This window comes from Hemicordylus capensis, chromosome 2, assembly GCF_027244095.1.
Source record: "Hemicordylus capensis ecotype Gifberg chromosome 2, rHemCap1.1.pri, whole genome shotgun sequence".
NCBI lineage: Eukaryota > Metazoa > Chordata > Lepidosauria > Squamata > Cordylidae > Hemicordylus > Hemicordylus capensis.
Genome location: NC_069658.1, coordinates 20,178,539 through 20,199,130, shown reverse-complemented (window position 1 = coordinate 20,199,130; position 20,592 = coordinate 20,178,539). Strand labels below are relative to the sequence as shown.

Here is a 20,592-nt window from a genome sequence, read left to right as displayed (position 1 = left end):
ATGGACCAATGGTCTGATTCAGTATCAAGCAGCTTCCTACGCTCCTAGAGGGCAGATGGTCAACTATAAAAACAAGAGGCTATTTTCAAATAGTCTGGGCCAGTGCAATATCTGCTCCTTCTCCACTGTTGCTCTAGGACAGTACTCACGTAGTTGGGCAACATTTATTTATCAATCATATTTTTATACTGCCTGATATATGCATCTCTAGGCAGTGTACAGAGTTAACACACAACAAATATAGAACAGAGTATAAACAGCTAAAATTTCACAAGATCAATAAAAACAATCTCAGAAGATCAACACCAATTAAATTGTTGCAAATTAATTTCAGTTAAAAGCCTGAGGTGCATCTTGAGGGTCTTCCTCAAGATTTCCTCAATTTATTAAATAAATGATAATAAATAATCCCTGAAAGCAAACAGAGAAGGAGATGCTCTTATTTCAACAGGGAGCATATTCTAAAGCCACAGAGAAGGCCCAGTCCCGAGCTGCCACCAAACGAGTTGGCGGCAACAGTAACCGATCTCTCCAGCTGATCTTAATAGGCAACAGGGTTCATGACAAAGAAGGTGATCAGCAGAAGCAAGGTCTCAGAGCATGGTTTAAGGGCACACGATACAACCATCTTGCTGAAGCTAAGCAGGTCTTGGTATGATCAGAATCTTCTTTGGGTAAATTATGTTGGGGGGATTTTTCAAAAACCCTTTTCACCATAGCAATGCTCTAAACAGTGTTCCCAGTGGCTGCTAGCCTCTGCATCTTTTTTTAGTCTGAGGAAATAGGAAATGAATCTGTGTTATGTTGTAAGGCAATTTCCTGCTGCATTCCAGATTTTTTTTTTTTTTAAAAAGAAATGGCACAAATGACTACATCATGGCTCTGTATTTCCAGCTTTGTTGTAAAATAGAGATGCACAACTTTGGTGCGCCAGCTGTTGGACTACAACTTCCATCCTTTCCCTTGACTTTTGGCTACTGTGGATGGGGATGATGGGAGTTTTAGTCCAACAACAGCTGGAGGGTGAAAGTTGTACATCCCTGTTCTAGACCAAAAGAAAGAAAGAAAAAGATGGTGCCTGGCACTAGCTAGCCACTGGGGATACTTTTAAAGCTGCCATGATTAAAAAACAAAAAAACAAAAACTCCTCCCCTTTATCCCTAACAACAGACAAGTATATTTGATAAATATGATAAACAAATAAATATTTAGAAGAGGTGAATTGCTTTGGGGGCTTACTAAGAAGGCTGCTCCACCATCCCTTGGATCTTGATACTGAACCCTACTTTGACATGCATCCATCCAGCGGGATGCCATGTTACCTGGTTGCTTGGGTGGCCCTGTGGAATCTGGAGAAGGGTGTGGCATCCCTCCTGTGGGGCTTTCGTTCAGGGGGTGGTCGGGATGAGAAGGGTCCAGCCTGGTCGAGTCCCAGGGGTGTGAGAGGACAAAGCAGGGAGAGCGGCAGGAAACAGCTCCAGGGAGACAGCTAGGTTGGGTGGGGCAGGAAACAGGAAGCAAGGTCCGGAAGGCGCTGGGGCTGGAAGTAGGTTTTAAGCCCTGTCAGCTCGGCACTGACTATATTGTAAGCTGCCTCAAGTTTGTGCAGAGCTAGATATAAATGCTTGAAACAGACACATGTGTGTGCATTTAAATATTCATTTGCTACATTTTTAAAATACACTTGGATTTTAATACAAGCCATAAAAAGCACTCCTCTAATATCTAATTCTGCTCATGATTTTCATAGGTTTCTAAAGATGAATCATACTCCCAAATGCGTATCTATGAACCTCTGAGTGAACCAATAATCCATACACATTTCTAGATTAAAATGGGGGTCACATCAGTGATGCTTCCCTATCATAGATACTCAGTGGCAGAATTTCAGCATCTTTAAAAAATCCATTCAATCTCAATAGATGGGGAAATCAAGATATCTAGGGCTAGCACCAAAGCATGCTGATGTAATGCTCCTGGCCTGGACTGACTGGGAATGAACACAGCTGCTTAATGGGCAGGACTACACAGTAGTGATGGGAAGGCTCCAGAACGTGCAAGGAGGGAGCAATCAACTTTCTTAGAGTAAGGTGCACAAAGTTCAGTCAGCTTCCATTTGGAATGCCTTAATCAAATAAATATGCAAAGATGTAGAAAGCAACAACGTTGATCTCTCGGCTGGCATTTTCTATGGGAAAACAATGGGATGCTGATGTTCAAAAAGGTGCTAAATTACATTTAAATCAGGCTGGCTGCTAGTAAGATTGGCCACAAAGAAAGAGAAAAATTAAAACAACGGGTTTGCCAATCTTTTCTGTCTAACTCTGGCCTAGTTAAACTGACCTAACAATGCTATTTTTCTTCCTCTCAAAATCTGCAGTGGGTGAATCAAATGTGAAAGCAAGATCAATTCCGTTCCAAGACAGTAAATGAGCTTTAGCTCAGACTTGTTTCAATTTATGGAGAGAATCCAACTATACCAGCTCTAAGTGCATTCTTAGTCCAGCTATGAAACAAATGCTACGGAAAAAGCCAACCATCATAATCCCCTCACTCCAAATTTGTTTGCTGTTAGTGAGGGTGAAATCTCAGGATTCTATATCTGCATTTCTATAACTGCATTTCTAACTTCTAGCCTCACTTTGCAAGGCTACTGAAAGTGTCATTTAAAAAAAATATGTCAATTTTTGTCATTTTGGTCATTGTTTTAGTGATCTGTTGCGAGTGACCATGGGTTGCTTTTGCAAGAAGGGCAGGTGTTCAGCTTTTGAAAATAAAAATAAAAGTAAATAAATTATTTCAGTATCATTCATGTATATAGATAGATGGATGAATATGAATATAAAATTATTGCAAAGCTTAATAAAAGTAGGAAAATACAGTTAAAAGTAAAAAGCTTTTAACAAAGTCTGTTGAAAGTAGGAATACGGTATCTAACAAAGCGAACCCACCTCCCGAAGTATATATTTAACATGTATTAAATTATTTTACTGTTTCAAATTAATGCACTTTTTATACTGCAAATTATAGGCTGAAAAGAATGGATACAATACAGCTTTACTGAAATAAATAGTTCCACCATTAACTTCAATGGTAGTGAATTGTACTATGCATGTTTAAATATCACTGGACTACATATTACATCTTGCATGTTAGCCAGCTAATGTGAATACTAGGCCAGAGTTCCATGTTTCATGCTCCCACTACTATACAGGGAGACACCAGTCCTCAGAATGGGCTGCAGTTAAATCTTTAAAATGTGCAGTTGCTTTAAGGATGGCAGACAGTACTTGTGCTCATGGCATCCGAGATCTCGGACAGATTACAAATTCGGTTGCTGTACTGTGCTGCACAGCAAGCTCCATGAGTGATCTAATTAGTTTCAAAGGTGACAGCAAAGGTGGAACTAGACATGACGATGAACACAGGATTGCTTCCCAAATGCCAGCTCTGTATTGAGTTTCTCTTCTTCATCATTTCTACGTGGTTATAGAAATACATAACATGGTGTCATCATGTCACGCAAATCCTTGGCCCCACCACAACAGCCTTCCCTTGCAGACTCTTGTGGAGCTCCCTATGGCCAATTTCCATTGGACTAAGTTCAGTGCCCTCAGTATGATGATGTCAATAGCATGTTCTCTTTCTGTTTGACTTGGTTCTTGTCATATCAGTGCTTACTGAAGCATCTAGCTATGATTGGGAAAGTGATGAAGGCAAACTGATTGAGGCTATGCAGACAGATCTTATCACACCCTATAAGCACCGCAAGATGCTTTTTACTGGGGCTAGTTCAGAGTAGCCAGGGTTGAACTTTTAATGGGCGGGAGGTTTTGTCCAATTTGTTGAATGTATTTTAAATGGTAATGTACATGAGTTCACAGCACAGGAGATCCAATGAGGTCAGAACTGCTGTTAAAACAAGCTGTGAGAATCTAGCACTGGGGTGGCTATTTTAATTGATAAGCACATGATTGAGGCAGCTTAGAAATGTGAGTGCACATTTAACAACATGTGTGCAAATCCTCCCCACTCCCCACCCGTCGCAACTATCTCTCAACATTCACAGTGCTTGATAATGTATTTTTGGACATGACATTGACTGAGTTGAAGTGCAAAATGCTTATCATTAATAGCTATATTGATGGCAGAAGGTTTGAAAAATACACTGCATTAATGACCGAACTGAGTATTTTCATATTCAGGACAGAAGAGTCATTCAGATTTATCAGCCCATTAACTTTATAAACATAGCATTAGCCGCCATTTAGGTGTGATGTGGTGAATCTGTAATGAGAAATTCTTCACGTGGCATTTTATAATTAAATATCTCATGAACCATTTGTAAGGTCAACAGAGATTAATGCGAGATGTCAGGCAAGGTCACTGTGTGAATTCCTAAAGAATCACATCTTTCCTTACAGAGCAGAAATATCACAATTAATTGGCATTAAATACAACAGTAGGCAGGCATTTGATAGAGTTTTACATGTTACAATATTAAATCAATGAGATGCTTATCAAAATAAGCTACTTTCTAATTGTTATTGCAAATTAAACTGCTGAAGCGAAGCCATGTATTTTGGCATAGGACTGGCTCTCTCATCCCTTCACTTTAGATCAGGGATTATTACTTAGTGAGACTGTGTTTACACTGAAGGGCATCATAGCTTTAATTTGCATTATACTTGTACTATACACCACTGTTCCTCTAAGGATCTTGAAGCATTCTACATATAGAGTTCTCAAGGGGAAGGCCATAACTCACCAGCAGGGCACCTGCTTTGCATGTAGAAGGTTCCAGGTTCAACTCTGGCATTGCCAGTTTATGAGGATCTCAGGTAGCAAGCCTGGGAAAGATCTTTGCATGAGACCCTGGAGAGCTGTGCTAACTGACCCTGCTAACCGAACAAAGAGGCATCTTTTAAAGTGGTGATCCTCTTATATTTAGCAGGGGGAGAGCAACTGTTCCTAATCCAGTCCCAGCACAGAATCCTTCCAGTGGCTGTTGCTTGTGTCTATCTTATATTATGTATGTATGTATGTATTTGATTTGATTTGATTTGATTTCTATACCGCCCTTCCAAAAATGGCTCAGGGTGGTTTTTGAGCCCTTTGGGGACAGAGAAGCATCTTGTTTATTATTTATGTTTCTAACATGTCAGAAGGAGAACCTGACACACAGGCTTTGTATGTGTGGGGATTTAAAAATCTCTCTCTCTCTCTATGTGAACCTCCACCGTCAGCCTGAAGTGGTACATCCAGTGAGCTCAGGACTCCTGTTAAACAAGCTGGGAGAGAATCTAGCACTCGAGTGGTTGCTAAGTCCACTGTTTCACTTGGACACCTTCAAACAACCCAGTTCTGCTGGACTTGCAGTATTTGGCAGTTGCAAAACTAGGTCTCCTAAGCAAACACTGAGAAAAGATAACACTTGTCTTCATCAGGGCTCACCCAAGTGAGTTAGGAAAGGATAAAGAACTCATAGGAACATAGGAAGCTGCCTTATACTGAGTCAGACAATTGGTCCATCTCGCTCAGTATTGTCTACCAGGGGTGGGGGAACCTTGGCACTCCAGCTGTTGTTGAACTACAACTCCCATCATCCCCAGCCACAATAATTGTGGCTAGGGATGATGAAAGTTGTAGTTCAACAACAGCTGGAGTGCCAAGGTTCCCCCACCCCTGGCACTCTATACTCTTCAAAGAGACTCTTCAAGGTTCCAGGTAGGAGTTTTACCCAGCCCTACCTGGATATGTCAGGGGTTGACCTGCGATCTTCTTCATGCAAAGCAGATGCTCTACTACTGAGCTACAGACCCACCCCCTCTTTATGGTCAGCCTCTAGAAACTCTTTGCACTTAACTTAGTGAGAATCACCTTCCAACTCTTCAGAATCTAAATGAAGGTGCTACAACACCACACACATAGACCAGGGATGCACCAAGTTGGCCCTGCAGCTGTTGTTCAACTACAACCCCCACCATCCCCTGACCACTGAGGGCGCTGAGGCTGGGGATGAGGGGAGCTGTAATCCAGCAGCAGCTGGAGGGCCAGAGTTGTGCAAGTCCTGTTCTAAACAGGGCAACAGGCACACAAATATAATATGGACATAAAACAGTTACTTAAGCATACAAAAGAGAAACAATTTTTTAAAAAATTACCAATTTTCACACATGAGGAGAAATAGCTATACAGGCTTAGAGGTCTCCTCTCTATTCATTTAGATATATTTGTGGTGACTCCCATGGGGGTCATGGAGGAGGATTCTTCAGATGAAGACTCAGAGCAGGGGGAGCAGGTTGAGACTCCGGTTGACTTAGCAGAGCCGGAGCGGACAGGCTCGCAGGCTCTTCTGCCTCCTTCCCGTTCTCCTCCTGATAAAGCCCCTGTGGCTCTTGAAGTCGAGGCACCTGTCCCAGATCCCTGGAAGCGATGCTTGGCCAGAGTACAGGCTCAAAGGGAGGAATGCCGCAGGTTGGAAAGGCTGGCCAGAAAGAACAGGTGTTCCACCTCTGACTCAGCTGCAGTGAGAGGCGGGACTCTCAGCACACAGCCTATTTAGAGCAGCCTGAAAGCTGGATCTGTGCGCTAGAAACAATGTCCATGGTGACCAGCCCTGACCATGAGCAACCTTGACCTCAAAACTGAGCCTGTTTCTTTGTTCTGACTACGACTGTGTTCACCCTTGATCCTGGCATTTGTGGAATCCCCAGTGAGGACTTTTGGCAATGTTTTGGGACTACGCGCTGTCTCTGTTCTTGTCGGACTGCATCTGGTGGCTCTACCATCCCCTCTGAAGAGAGAGATTCTCAGAGGCTGGGCAACCGGCCAGCAGGTCATTACAGTATTGAGCAGTGTGTGAATATACAGAATTGTCTTGCCTCCCCAACCATTTTCCAGAGGAGGCTGGATGGCAGAGCTTCTGTGGCCATTTAATCGAGCTGCAGAAGAGACGGCAGATGGTGCCTTCAGTTCTAGCATCTTATTTTATATTTTTAACTCACCCTTCTTTTAATGAACTCAGGATAGTATGGACAGCCTCCCCAAACCTTATCCTAGCTACAACCCTGTAAGGCAAGTTGGGCTGAGAGAGTGTAAATGGCTCCAAGTCACCTAGTGAGTTCATGACTGAGTGGGAATTTGAACCTGGATCTCCCAAGTCCAGAGGAGTGAGGCACTGTGGTCTCCCTGATGTTAAATAGCTTATCATCCACCTGAGGCTGCTCTGGAGTAATAGTGTTAATGTAAGAGTAAGGCATGTATTATTTTGTCAATTGCTTTGAGAGCTTAGATAGCAGAAAAGTGACTAAGAAATGCATTAAATTGATAAATACATTCCTTCCTTCTTGAGTTATCAGACAAATATACTAGAACTTCACAGAAACCTAGCATGTAAACATCAAGGACTAACCAAGGATTGAGATATACACAGTGCTGGGTCATGTTAAAGGGGTTCCAAATGTGAGCTTGCAGTACAAATACCTGCGGCCTTACCTGGACAGAGATAGCTTGGCCACAGTTACTCGCGCCTGTAACCTCTTGCTTAGATTACTGCAATGCAGTGTAGGCTGCCTACACTGTGTTGCCAGTGAAAATGGCAACACAGTTTTCATTGCATTGAAAACTGACTTTGAAAACAGGGCTGCCTTTGGAAATGGTCCGGAAACAGCAGCTGGTACAAAATAGAGCTGCAAGTTTATTAACTGGGACTGGATATTTTGAGAATATTACGCCAGTGCTTCGTCAGCTGCACTGGTCCCCAGTCCATTTCCAGGCCCAATACAAAGTGCTAGTGTTAACCTTTAAAGCCCTAAATGGTTTGGGGCCAGGTTATTTGAGGAAGCGCCATGCCCCTTATAGGTCCCAACTCAGACATTAAGATCTTCTTTGGAAGCTCTCCTCCAAGTGTCCCTGCCAAACGAGGTGAGGTGGGTGGCTACTAGGGAGAGGGTCTTTTCAGTGGTTGCACCCCGTTTGTGAAATAGCCTCCCCAGTGAGTTTTGCCTGGCTTCATCACTTTGTTCTTTTAGACACTTGGTAATGACCTTTTTGTTCACTCAAGTTTTTTAAATTTAAAAATATATATCTTATTTTAATTGATTAAAAATGTTTTAAAAATTGTTTTGTATAATATTTCGTATTTTCTCCCCGCCTACTTCTTGTTCTGTTATGATTTAATGTGTTGTGCATTTTCATATTATGTTTTAACGCTGTGCTGTAAGCCACCAAGAGAACAATTTGTTATGGGGCAACTAACAAAGTATTAACTATTATTATGCTATTTACACACAGTCTACCATATGTTATTGACTGGATTTAGTACTTTAATTATCAGGCCCTTTCCAAGGGTCTAGGGTAACTTGAGAAAAATTAGAGATACCGTTGTAGTATTCGTGCTGTCCCAAGTAGTGTGACCTTCTGTAGTTGATGTGTAGTAATTTTATTGATGCCCAAGATGTCGAGATGGTGTTTAAGTTCTTTTGGTACTGTACAAGAGCACCAACAACTATTGTAATAATAATAACTATTAATAATAGTATTAATAACTATTAAATAACTATTATTAATAACTTATTATTACTATTATTATTAAAATACAGCAAATATTTATATGCTGCTTTTCGATAAAAGTTCCCGAAGTGGCTTATATAGATATAAATAAAGAAACAAATAAATAAAACGGCTCCCTGTCCCCAAAGGGCTCACAATCCAAAAAGGAAACACAAGATAGACACCAGCAACAGCCCCTGGAGGGATGCTATGCTGGGGATGGATAGGGCCAGTTGCTCCTCCCACTAAATAAAGAGAATCTTCACTTTTAAAAGGTGCCTCTTTTGTTCAGTTATCAGGAGGTGACTCTAGCAGTCCTCTATACCATACTTTCACAAGTCAGATGTTTGTAGTTTGCCAAACAAAGAAGGAGCGAGTTGTATGGGAGATCCCTTCATATGACTTCGTTATACACATGTGTTGACTGGAAAAAACATGGTGTGTGGGGGGGGGGAATGGATGTTCTAATCCACTTTTGCTTAGTCCTTCATCCAGGACCTAATCCCAGATTAGCTTTTAAACATCACAGAATACTACACAATACACTTCAGCACGGTCATTTCTCTTCCAAATTCTTAGCAATGCTTTAGGATAAGCTGCAGCATTCAGCTATTGTGGTTTGCACATTAAAATGTGTTTACAAAACGAACGTGGGCTCCTACAAGCATTATCCAGAGTTCACTTGAGATAAGGGGCAGCCAATATTTTCAATCCCAAAGGGACTAGCGGTATCATACATTTGCAGTTGTGTTGGAGAGAATCTCTGCTCTTCCTTATGGGGGAGCAGCACTCAAGGGAAAAGGCATAGGGGTCAACAAATGTGATTATAGAGAGGCAACACTCAGTCTCTCGGAGAACTACAATTAATGATAAGTAACCTCTCTCTGTCAAGATGTTCTTTGTGCATTCTCATTGTGGGGGAAGATCCTGCCAAAAGTGCAAACCCCGGCAAAATGGACTATTTAGCTCCCATTATAGATTTCCTCTTGCAAATAAGCCTGAGATTTGGAAAGGTGAAAGTGCACTGCCATATGCAGATGTCAGAAGCAAACCTCTCAGCACCTTGCTATAGTGTAAATAACATGGCCTTATAGCAAAGAAACATGGCCTTATTCTGAAAAGAATTTTGCTATTAATGTTCCAACAAGGAAAATGTATGTTAAGGCCTATATATGGATCTGTTCAAAGGATTACCAAGCATAAAAAAGTAAATAGATGCTTTTCCACAAAGGAGGCCTTGATGTTCATACTGAGAGAATAAAAACAGGAAGCATACTAAACTCAATTCCTACTTTACAAAAAATCTAAAGTTAGATGAATGTAGTTAAGGAAGTGCAGAGCATTAGACAGATAATAGCATCAATAATTTCCAGTGGAAAGGCCTTTATATGCAGTTGTCCCAGACCAGAGACCCTGGAGCATGGCAGCACTTAAAGAATCTGTCTCAATCCCACCCATTGACTGAGAGTGGGAAGAAGGGAAGATCTGCTTCGGGGCCAGTAACACCTTGGCATTGCATAGGCTCATTTGAGAAGGCATAGTTCTTGTTACCAAAGAACCTCAAGAAATGGGGTTTGCTACTTCAAAGGAGAAGACCCAAAATTTGAAACAGGCACTGGCCTCAGCATGAAATATTCAATTTCTGTAAAATAAATTTATGTCTGAAGTTGATTTTGGCCTATGGGAATATGACAGAGAAGGATCTGATTTGCTCTATTGAACTTAAACTCACCTAAGTGATGTCTGCATTAGGAATTAAACACAAGAAAAAAAATATATGTGGATGGCAAAGGGGGGGGAGCACCCCTCGCCACCGAGCACTCAACCTTATTAGATTCTGTACAATGGAAGATTATTTTTGTAACCTTTAGGAATCCATCCAAGGCCACGGGATTGAGGAACCATTGTAACCGGACTACAATATTAATACATTGTGAAATAAAAGGTGAAAAACCCTTCTCTATAGTTGGGATAGTCACAAGAAAGCATCTTGAATAATTAGATCCAAACAACCACGAATGTAAACAAGGGGACACCCTACAATACACTTTTAAGCTTTGCTACACCACCTCTTCCCAAACTGAAATCTTGTCCTTATACTCCACTAAAATCTGAAATGGCATTCCTGGGGGCTGGTGTGTAGATAGATCCTGCCTTTACGTAGCAGGTTCAGTTAGATGGCTTGTGGTCTCCTAGCAGCTCTACAATTCTCTTCATGCATATGTAAATATATGCACAAACTTATACATTAGTATGGTAAACCCCTCCTGTTTTCTACCAAAGGGCTCTGTGGGTGCCAGGAGTCGAAACTGACATGATGGCACATTTTACTTTTATAGGCAAAGAATAATATTTTCAAGATTTCAAGGCATCAGGAACTTATTTATCTGACCTGCAAAGCAAGGTCATTACACTCACCTAATGGGATGGGGCTGCATATCAGTGGTAGAGCATTTCCTCTTGTGCAGAAGGTCCCAGGCTCAATCCCTGGCATTTCCAGACAGGACTGGTGAAGATTCCTCTCTGAAACTCTAGAGAGCCACTGCCAGACAGTGAGACAAGACTGAGCTAGATGGACCAATGGCATGACTCAGACTCAGTATAAGACAGCTTCCTGTGTTCCTGTTTTCTGGTAATTGCACACTGAAAATTCTCTCTTTGGCTACTCAAGTGCTCAGAATTTGCTCCTTGTCTTTAGTATCTATCTGTGTCTAGCAATCACAATATAAGCTAATGAAGTTCTATATACTCTGCAGAAATCATTTAGCAAAACAGCTGGATTAAAGAGGGGAGGGAGAAGAGGAGGAAACTTACAAGTATGCCTTGCCAAAGAATAGTTGGATCCGCCACTAGTTGAGCCAAACCCTTCAGGAATTTGGCTAGAACTGCGAGGTCTGGTCAGCAACTTCGGAGGCTCAATTTCTGCTCCAAACTCTGCTCCAATGACTCCTAGCAGAACAATAGCTGTAGCTTGCTTTCGCCTCTCTTCATATGACAAAGATATCTTTTTCATTTGTGGAAGTCCAGACAGAGAACCTGCAAGACAACACAAAGCGTTAGGGGGATGAACTACTAGCACCACTAGTTGCTTCCAACGCAAGGAAAACAACGTTGATCCCAGCAGCTTTGGTGGTCTTTTAGTTGTGCATATTTTAAATAGGGCCTCTTTTCACTGAAGGATTATCGTTACTGGCCCCGGAGCCAACACATTAGAGCTTATTCCTCCACGACTCAGTAACACCAGAAGCCTGTAGTCATGTGTTAGGAGTCACAATATCTCAACCTGAAGCAGTGCTGGTATGAGAAAGACACACAGGACTTTGCTCATGTCTCTGAGCAGCAAGGGGAAGAACCTTGCTGCTACAGCACCCAGCTGGCATTAAAAAGTGCTCTCAGGAATATGCGCTTTTAAAACATTTCTTAAGTGCCCAAACATTAAAACTGGGAAACAAGCATTTGTACCTAGGAAGATTAAATATGCCACTACAAATCTCTTTTCCCTTGCACTGGGTTCTGTTTCTGACTGTAGTTGTCTTGGGGTCAAGGAGATACAAGTGTTTAGGGATGTGATCTCCTGTTTCCTTAAGTTACTTATCAAAAAGTGTATAGAAAAACAACAAGATGGTTCCCTGTCCCCAAAAGACAACTGAGCAAAGAGGTACCTTTAAAGTGGCAATTCTCTTATACTTAGCAGGGTGAAAGCAGCTTTCCCTATCCAGTCCCTGCACAGCATCCCTCCAGTGGCTGATGCTGTACCTTACAATTCTTTTTCAACTGTAAGTCTTTGGGGACAGGGAACTATCCTTAAGACACTTATGCTAGACTGTAAGAGGCTCCTAGGTGTTAGTATAGCTTAAAGTTGTAGTAGGAGAACTTCCCAGGCAGGTACCCCAAGCAATGCATGCTAAATGGGTGCGGGGGGGGGGGTCGGGGCGGGATCTTCACGAATGCAAGGGGATGAATTGAAGTGCTCCTTTTCCTGTGGGCAAAGCAACACAACACACCAGATCATTCTGAACCCAAAGACTATAGATATCTTTAGAAATATAGGTCTGCAGACCTAAATAGCTTGCGATTCTCAGCATTTACAATTACACATAAACACAATGCTTCCTAATAGAATACAGTTATTTTGATAGCTGTACTTGAGATATATTTAATTCCTTCAACGTACCCGGAAGCACACTCCCATATATTGCCCCCAAAGTAATAAAAGTCTCACCCTTCCCTACTGCACTGTGATGTTAAATCTTTTCTGTGAGAGTCAGAGGATACCACTTGGTAGTACTCGGGGAAAATTACTAGGTCTGAAGATTAACGAAGTGTGAATTAATAAAAGGTCTGCTACTGTACGCCCAAACTGTAGCAAATGAAATTTCTTGCCCTCCCCCCTTCTTAAAAAAAGAAAAAAAGAGAGAGCATAAGAATCTCTGCTCAGAAAACCTATTCCCAGTTCAGTGCTAGCTCTGATAGTTTTACACCCAAAGGGGGCGGTGGGAGGGTGGGGGAGAATCTTTAACAATGAGAAGGAAAGGAGCAAAAAAAAAAAAAAATCAATAAGTCACCTTCTACGGAAAAAGGATGAAAATGGACTCTACGCTAAGTGATACGCAACCATTTTAATCGTCTGTAATTTGTATATATAATCACTGTAGTTAAATGCGGCACAAACGGCAACTGGACTCTGCCTAAAGAGATCCATTTTTAATTCTGTTCACTCAGAATACAATGATCTGGAAGGAAGCCACCACCGTGCTCCCTTTCCTCCTCCTCCTCCTCCCCCGCCCTGAAGAAGCATGCTCCATAACAATAGTTCAAAGGAAAGCTCCATTCTGCAGTTGCACTGATTGTTCTGTCAGCTGACCTCTGCAGAAGGGAATTGCTAACCGCGGCCGAGCTCCTTAGCTGACAAATGAATGATCGCAGCTCCATCTATTTTCACTATGGCTGCCTCTAGCCCAGGTGCTCAGACAGAGAGCCCGGTGTGACATCTTAGATCAAGATGAATTGGCACAAACTCCTGATCCAAGATTGTTTTATACCATTTAATTTAGTTTCTTCCCCTGCTCGGATGAGCACAGCTCTGGTTATGGATTTCTATTCTAATGTACTGAAGCAGGCACTGAAAGAAGCCAATGAAGCAGATGCTGGAGCTGGGGACTGCAGGGATACTGATCAATAGGCAAGGCATTGACCCCGGCCACTCAGCCTCTGCAATGGTCACTGTTTAAAGAGAAGGAAGGGGGCGGGGGGGGAGCCCCACACATGTGCTGCTTCCAGTAGGAAATTAAACAACAGGGGCACTTGGCAAACTCCCCCACCCCCAACACCCCCCCTTGTTGCTCTTCCTTTTGTTTGAGCTAGGCAACCTCAAGTTAACCCTTCTTGCAGCGGGACAAAAATTTATAACCAAAGACTCCTTTATCTCAAAGATCGTACTCAAGCTCAGCAAGACTGCCATTTTCCCCAAACCTCAAGAAACAAAAGAGTAATATATCAGCATGCACCTGTTTCCAAGCTCCGAAAGTCTGGCAGTTACATGGACTTTGAAATCCCTCCCCCCCAACAATAACAATCTTGCTTGGAAGCATGTTAGGTTCCACTTATTTTGTGAGTTAAATAGAGAAATAAGGCCTATGTGCCAAGAAGTTAAGGGGGTTAAAGCTCAGAAGGTTTTTCAAAGCCAGTAGCATCCTCAAGAAATTTCATCAATCCACAATCTTGTTTAAAGCCACAAACGCTGAGTGCTGAAAAGCCAATGGGGTCTTGGGTGGGTACAAAGCAAGCGTTTCAGAGAGACCCATTAACATATTTGTTTATGTTCTGCCCACCAAAGCATCCTGGATAACATTTTGCACTGCTTAAGACAGACTTAGGTGTGAAATTGGGGTGGGGTTGTTTTTTTTTTTTTTTTGTCTTTACAGTCTTTTGAGTTATTAGTAGGAAAGTGCAATTAATGGCAAACCTTCCCAACAAATAAACTGACAGCCAAATGGGAGATTTTAAAATGAAATAATGTCTATAAAAGTTGTCCTTGCTACAAGTTTCATTTGTCTCGTGAAAATTTGGTATTTTCTCACAGTGATGTGCCTCCATTTAATCATGCTAAAGGGTGACATGGAGATCCATTTTCTTGACAGGACGGTTGATCACCCTATCACAGTGAGAAAATTAATAACCTCAAATAGCCCTATGTGGAAAACAGAAGCTTCGCTGGGGAAGGGGGACGGATTCTACATTTAAGTTGTAGAGATAGTGCTCTTTCTATGCACTAAGTAAATGGACATGACAGATTTCTTCATTTGCTTCGTTTTAGCAAAATGTACATTTCTGACTCAGTATTTAAATGAATTCGAAACATGCTTACAGAATACTAAAAAACAATACAAGAATGGTTTTAGAGGAATGGTCTGCAAGCACAAATGTATATGTTGCCTCCCTAATCTGTTTAAATAAAATATAGGTTAAAATGTCTGAAAAGTTTAAGCTGTTTAAAAGGTTGCAAGATATTGATTACTTCATTTAAAAAGCAGTCAGGGAGTGCAACCAAGAGGTCAGGATAAATTTAACAGTTTGAAGCACTTTACTAAATAACTGTAAAGATCATGTTAATTGGCTTTGCACAGTTCTAGTGTAAAATTAATTTTATCCTAGCTTACAATAAAAGGATTAAAAGACATATTAAGTTCTACAGGTTTAACTGGAACAGGAATCAATGGATTTGAATTAAGGCTAAAGGCTATTTTATGGGAGATGGACTATCCCCAGATACTTTATAACTGCTATTAGGCATATATTGATGGTACTCTATTATTGTATTAGGTATTAGGAACTTGGAGGTGTAAATGCCAGACATATTTATTATTGCAGAAATACAAGTTGGGACCCCTGCAAAAATGCTGCAGTGTATCCTCAGCCCCTAACTGGAGCATTGCTGGTTCAGGGCTCTACCCAGCTTGAAACGGAGGCTTCCAGCACAGTCTGGGGGCTCACAGAGAACACTTTTTTTCCTTTCCCACCCTCTTGAAACTTTCCCTAGTGCTACAAAGTGCTAAGGGGCTCCAGACCAAGGAAGGCTAACTGTCCTGTTTTATTGTTATATAGCCAGGCAAGCATCACATGGAAAGGAGAATTTTCTAACCTCAGGCCATGCATCCATCTGACCTAAAACTCACCTCCAGGATTCTATAGAAAGTCAAGGGTTCAAGCAAACCAATTCCCTCGCTCTCTCTCCATTTCCCTCTCAGACATCATCAACGGTCTTCAGTTGTCCAACTGATTGTTAGACTTGCAGTCTGCTGGACTTCTGGCTTGTTTAGGCCCATTTTTAACTTAAGAACATAAAAATAGCCCTGTTGGATCAGGCCCAAGGCCTATCTAGTCCAGCATCCCATTTCACACAGTGGTCCAAAAGATACCTCTGGGGAGCCCACAGGCAAAAAATGAGGGCATGCCCTCTCTTCTCCTGTTGCTCCCCTGCAACTGCTATTGAGAGGCATCAAGTCTCTCTTCTTCCAAGATGCAAGTAAAAGCTGTCCATTGAAAGGCATGGAGAAACTAGGAGTTGAGCATAGCTATGACATGGCAACAACATTTATTTTATTTTATTTTATTTTATTTTAACTAATTTATATACTGTCCAAAACTTATGCCTCTGGGCAGTTTACAATAAAAACATTACAAATTAAAACAGAATAAAAAGATTAAAGCAATTTACAATTTAACACAATGTTAATACTGTTAAAAACTATTAAGAACTATAAATCTAATTAAAAGCCTGGGTGAACAAATGTGTCTGAACTGCCTTTTAAAAAGTTATCAGAGATGGGGAGGCTCTTATTTCAATAGGGAGTGAATTCCACAGCCTCGGGGCAGCAATGGAGAAGGCACATCCTGTTTTATTGCTATATAGCCCTTGGCAAATGTAGACAGACCTCTGTAGAGCCAGTGGCAACTATAGACGAACCTCTCCAGATTATCTCAAAGGGCAGTGGGGGTCATGGCCAAGCACTGCCCTTCTCCACCCCTTCCAGACAAAAGGTACCTAATATTCCGCCAAGTGTTCTCCCTCTAGATCAGGAGCAGGCAACCTTGGCTCTTCAGCTGCCACTGAACTGCAACTCTCATCATCCCCAGCGCCAACACCCCTGCTAACTGGGCAAAGCAGCACCTTTTTAAAATGGGAATTTTCTTTATTTAGCAAGGGCAGAGCAACTGGCCCTATCCACCACCAGCACAGTATCTCTCCAGTGATTGTCTATCTTATGTTTCTTTTTTAGATTGTGAGCCCTTTGGGGACAGGGAGTTATTTTATTTATTTATTATTTCTCTATGTAAACTGCTTTGGAAACTTTTGTTGGAAAGTGGTATATTAATATTTGGGAGAGGAGGAGGATGGAAGTAGTTCAACAACAGCTGGAGATCCAAGGTTGCCTACCCCTGACCTAGATAATGAAATTAGTATTTCCTTATCTTTGTTTAATTTGTAAACCGCCCAGAGATGATGATGATGATGATGATGATTATTATTATTATTATTATTATTGTTATTATTATTTTATTTAACATATTTCTATACTGCCCAAAACTTGCGTCTCTGGGCGGTTTACCATTAAAATCATTTAAACATTACAATCATTAATATTAAAATAATTTAAAACCCAACATTAAAACTATAAATCTAATTAAAAGCCTGGGTGAATAAATATGTCTTCAGTGTCTTCTTAAAAGTTGCCAGAGATGGGGAGGCTCTTATTTCAATAGGGAGCGCAATCCAGAGTCCAGGGACAGCAACGGAGAAGGTCCATTCCAGAGTAGCCATCTAACGAGTTGGCAGCAATTACAGACGAACCTCTCCAGATGATCTTAACAGGCGATGGGGCTCATGGTGAAGAAGAATTTTATATAGGGTGGCATATAAATGTAACCAACAAATGCCTTCAATATCCCATAGGCCCTTGAGTTTAATGCAACGTTTTCTTTTAAAATTATCTTATTTTACAAATTTATATATTTCCATGTACCCAGGGAGACAGGACTCCTTAGATACCAATAACAGCATCATTTTTGGACAGCCCTGTTTTGTTTCCAGATTGATAGGCGCTCAGCGACTCCAATTTGCTATTAGGAGAGAAGTGGGGACCCTCAACAATGTTTCAGTATATCCTCCCAGCCCTTAAGAGCAGCACCCCAGTTTAGGGCTCCAGCCAGTTTGGAACAGGAGCCTTGTGAGGCCTCAAAAAGGGGGGAGGAGTTTCCCCCTGAAATGTTTGAGGGGGAAATGGAGAGGAGGACACCTTTTTCCTTCCCCACTCCCTTGAGGCCTTGCCCTGCTGTGCTATAGAGTATTAGAAGGTCCACTCTGGGGCTGGTTACCAGTCCCAAACCCAAGCATTTAATTGCTTGGAGTGGCCCTTCCATGAGGCAAGGAAAAGCAAGGCAGTTGCCTCAGGCAGTACCTTATTGGTTTACCAGGAGGCTGCAAGATGCCCTCCAGCACCCTGCTTTTAAAAGTGGGGGGGATGAGGATATATGCAAGGGGGCAGCACTTGGTACCGTGCCTCAGGCACACAGAGGTCCTGAGCCATCACTGGCGCTGGGGGAAAGGAATTGTGCTGGGGTGAGGGAGAAAGAAAAGACGCCCTTTCTTGTTGCCTCTTGAAATATCCCTTCACAGAATTGTAGAAACCACCACTTTATCTTCGGGTGACCCCACTGCAAGGATCTGCCACAGACCGGCCAAAAAAGGACCCGGCACAAATGCTGGCAACCAAGACATAAGTGTCTGCTCTGACTTGGGTCTTATTTCATATGTAACTTCCCCCCCACCCCCTGTTATGTGGTTGTTTTTATGATGGGAAAACTGGTGCTCAGTCCCAGCTCCTTTTCAAAGCCCTTGCCCCTCAGAAACACAAAGCTGTGAAACAGCTGCTGAGGAAATGGTTTTACACACTTGAGAAGCAGAAGGGCTTCTGATTGTCTTGAGGGAGTGTTCTTCAAGCTGATACATTTTCTGGTCTTTTTCTTCAAGCCTTAACTAACATGGGGGCAGTTTTTGGTGGTGGTTGTTTTTTGGGCCACCTTAGAGTTTCCCCTTGAGATTCTTTGAACATTGACATATCTAATTTTAATTTTAATCTGAGTTAAACGTGTATTTTTTAAAAGTTTTAATTGTTTCATGTGTTTTTTAAATTATTTTAATTTAAACAGCTGATTTTAATTGATTGATTTTAATGTAAACTGCCCTGAGTCATTTTAGGAAGGGCGGTATATACATTAATTGAATCAATGAATAAATAATTCAGAAATAAAATAAATATACGTAACCCTATATCTGCTGGTAGTCTCCACTTGCACACAGGAGCTCTGATTCTCTGTCCATAAGGACCTCAAATCTTAGTATTTTCAAAAATATTATATAGACAATAATGATGCCACCTTAGGATTCTAAGCAGGTGACTCATTTATTCCAGTCTATAGAGCTGGCTGGTCAGCTCACCCATATCATGCCCCCTTATAGAGGTGAATATTATAGTGATCTTTAAAAAGGTATTAATTTGTCAGCTAAACTAATATAATTGCTACTTACCACTGAGGCCCCACAACTCACTGGTAGAAAGCTTGTACGCATACATTGCATGTAAATTTTGTAAGCCTTAAGTGCCAGTTCAATCTTGGCATCTCCACATATGTGACCTTATGAAACAAGGCTTGGAAAGACTACTGCTTGAAATCTTAAGAGAGTCACTGCCAGTCAAGAGTACACAGCACTGGGCTAGATGGACCAATGGTCTGACTCCGTACACAGCAGCTTCCTATGTTCCATGGAAACCCTGACATACTCTTGAATACAGCAGCAAGCAAGTCAAAAACCTTTCTGTTGTAAACCGCCCAGAGACTTTAGTTGGGGCAGTATAGAAATATGCTAAACAAACAAACAAACAAATAAAATTGTTGGCGTGTCATTGTTCTCTCTTAAAACCAAGGCAAATAGATAGTGACTTCCCCAATAAAACAAGCCCCCCCCCAATACTGATAAGAAAAATGTGTACAGTACATTGTTATTTAGTTTCCCATTCTCCTTCCAAATGTTTGCACTTTAATATCTCCACTCCATAGACAAAAGTTAGCACATCTACCTGAATGGTCATCAGATTAATTTCTGCAAACTTACTAACCTCCAGAGGTTATTTTATCTTGGATCTAGAAGTCTAAGAAAAGACCTTTGGTGTTTTAGTAGCTGTGTGTTACGGCATCTGCTTTGCATTCAGAAAGTCCCAGTGTCAATCCATGGCATCTCTAGGTAGCGCTTGGGGTAACCTCTAGGGGTGTGCACAAACCTTTTGACATCAAACGGGCCTGCAACCAACCGGGCTGGTTTGACCGCAAACCACAAAAATCAGTCTGTGTACATCCCTAGTAAACTCAGCCTGCCTCTGTTGGGTTCCCCCTCCCTGCCTGGAGCGCAGCAGTCTTAAAGGGGCAGGACTTTGGCCTGGAGTCTGGCGTTCCTCCTCCTCCTCCTCCGCTAATCCTGCCACTCCTGTTGCGATGGCTGACATGCAGATATCCAGGAGGAAGGTGGAAGGGGAGGATGAGTCCCCTCAAGGAGCCAGTTCCTCTTGGGAGTCTGAGGGTGCCGCTTTGGGAAGTTTAGGCTCTATGGACACTGTCTCAAGGGACTTCACCTACCTCTCAGTCTCTGGTCTGGTGTCAGGACACAGGGCTGGGGCTGGCCCTGCCTCTTCAGGGTCAGATTTGGAGTCACAGGCTGCAACTCAAGGCACACTTAGTTGGAAGTAGCTGCCCTGAACTCAGAGGGACCTACTTCCAAGTAAACAAGCATAGGATTAATCTGCACCCCAACTGATTGTATGAGTGTTAATTGACCATTCATTAGTCAGTTGAATCTGATTAAATCTGCATGTGAATAGAAAGTACATTTGATTGATTGACTGATAAACTTATATACCGCCTTTCATTAAAACAATCTCAAGGCGGTTTACAGAAAAATTTAAAAACAAGATTGTAAAAAAGATA

The 20,592-nt window shown here is 41.8% G+C and overlaps 1 protein-coding gene across 9 annotated transcripts in view; it reads right to left on the bottom strand.

Moving 5' to 3' along the window:
* WDR7 (WD repeat domain 7) overlaps window positions 1–20,592 on the bottom strand; it is a 316,220-nt gene that overhangs the window by 123,248 nt on the left and 172,380 nt on the right. For all 9 annotated transcript variants that reach the window (XM_053295511.1, XM_053295512.1, XM_053295510.1 and 6 more), the window contains one exon: window positions 11,368–11,589. In XM_053295511.1, the coding sequence (XP_053151486.1) occupies window positions 11,368–11,589 (222 nt within the window). The remainder of the gene's footprint in view (window positions 1–11,367; window positions 11,590–20,592) is intronic.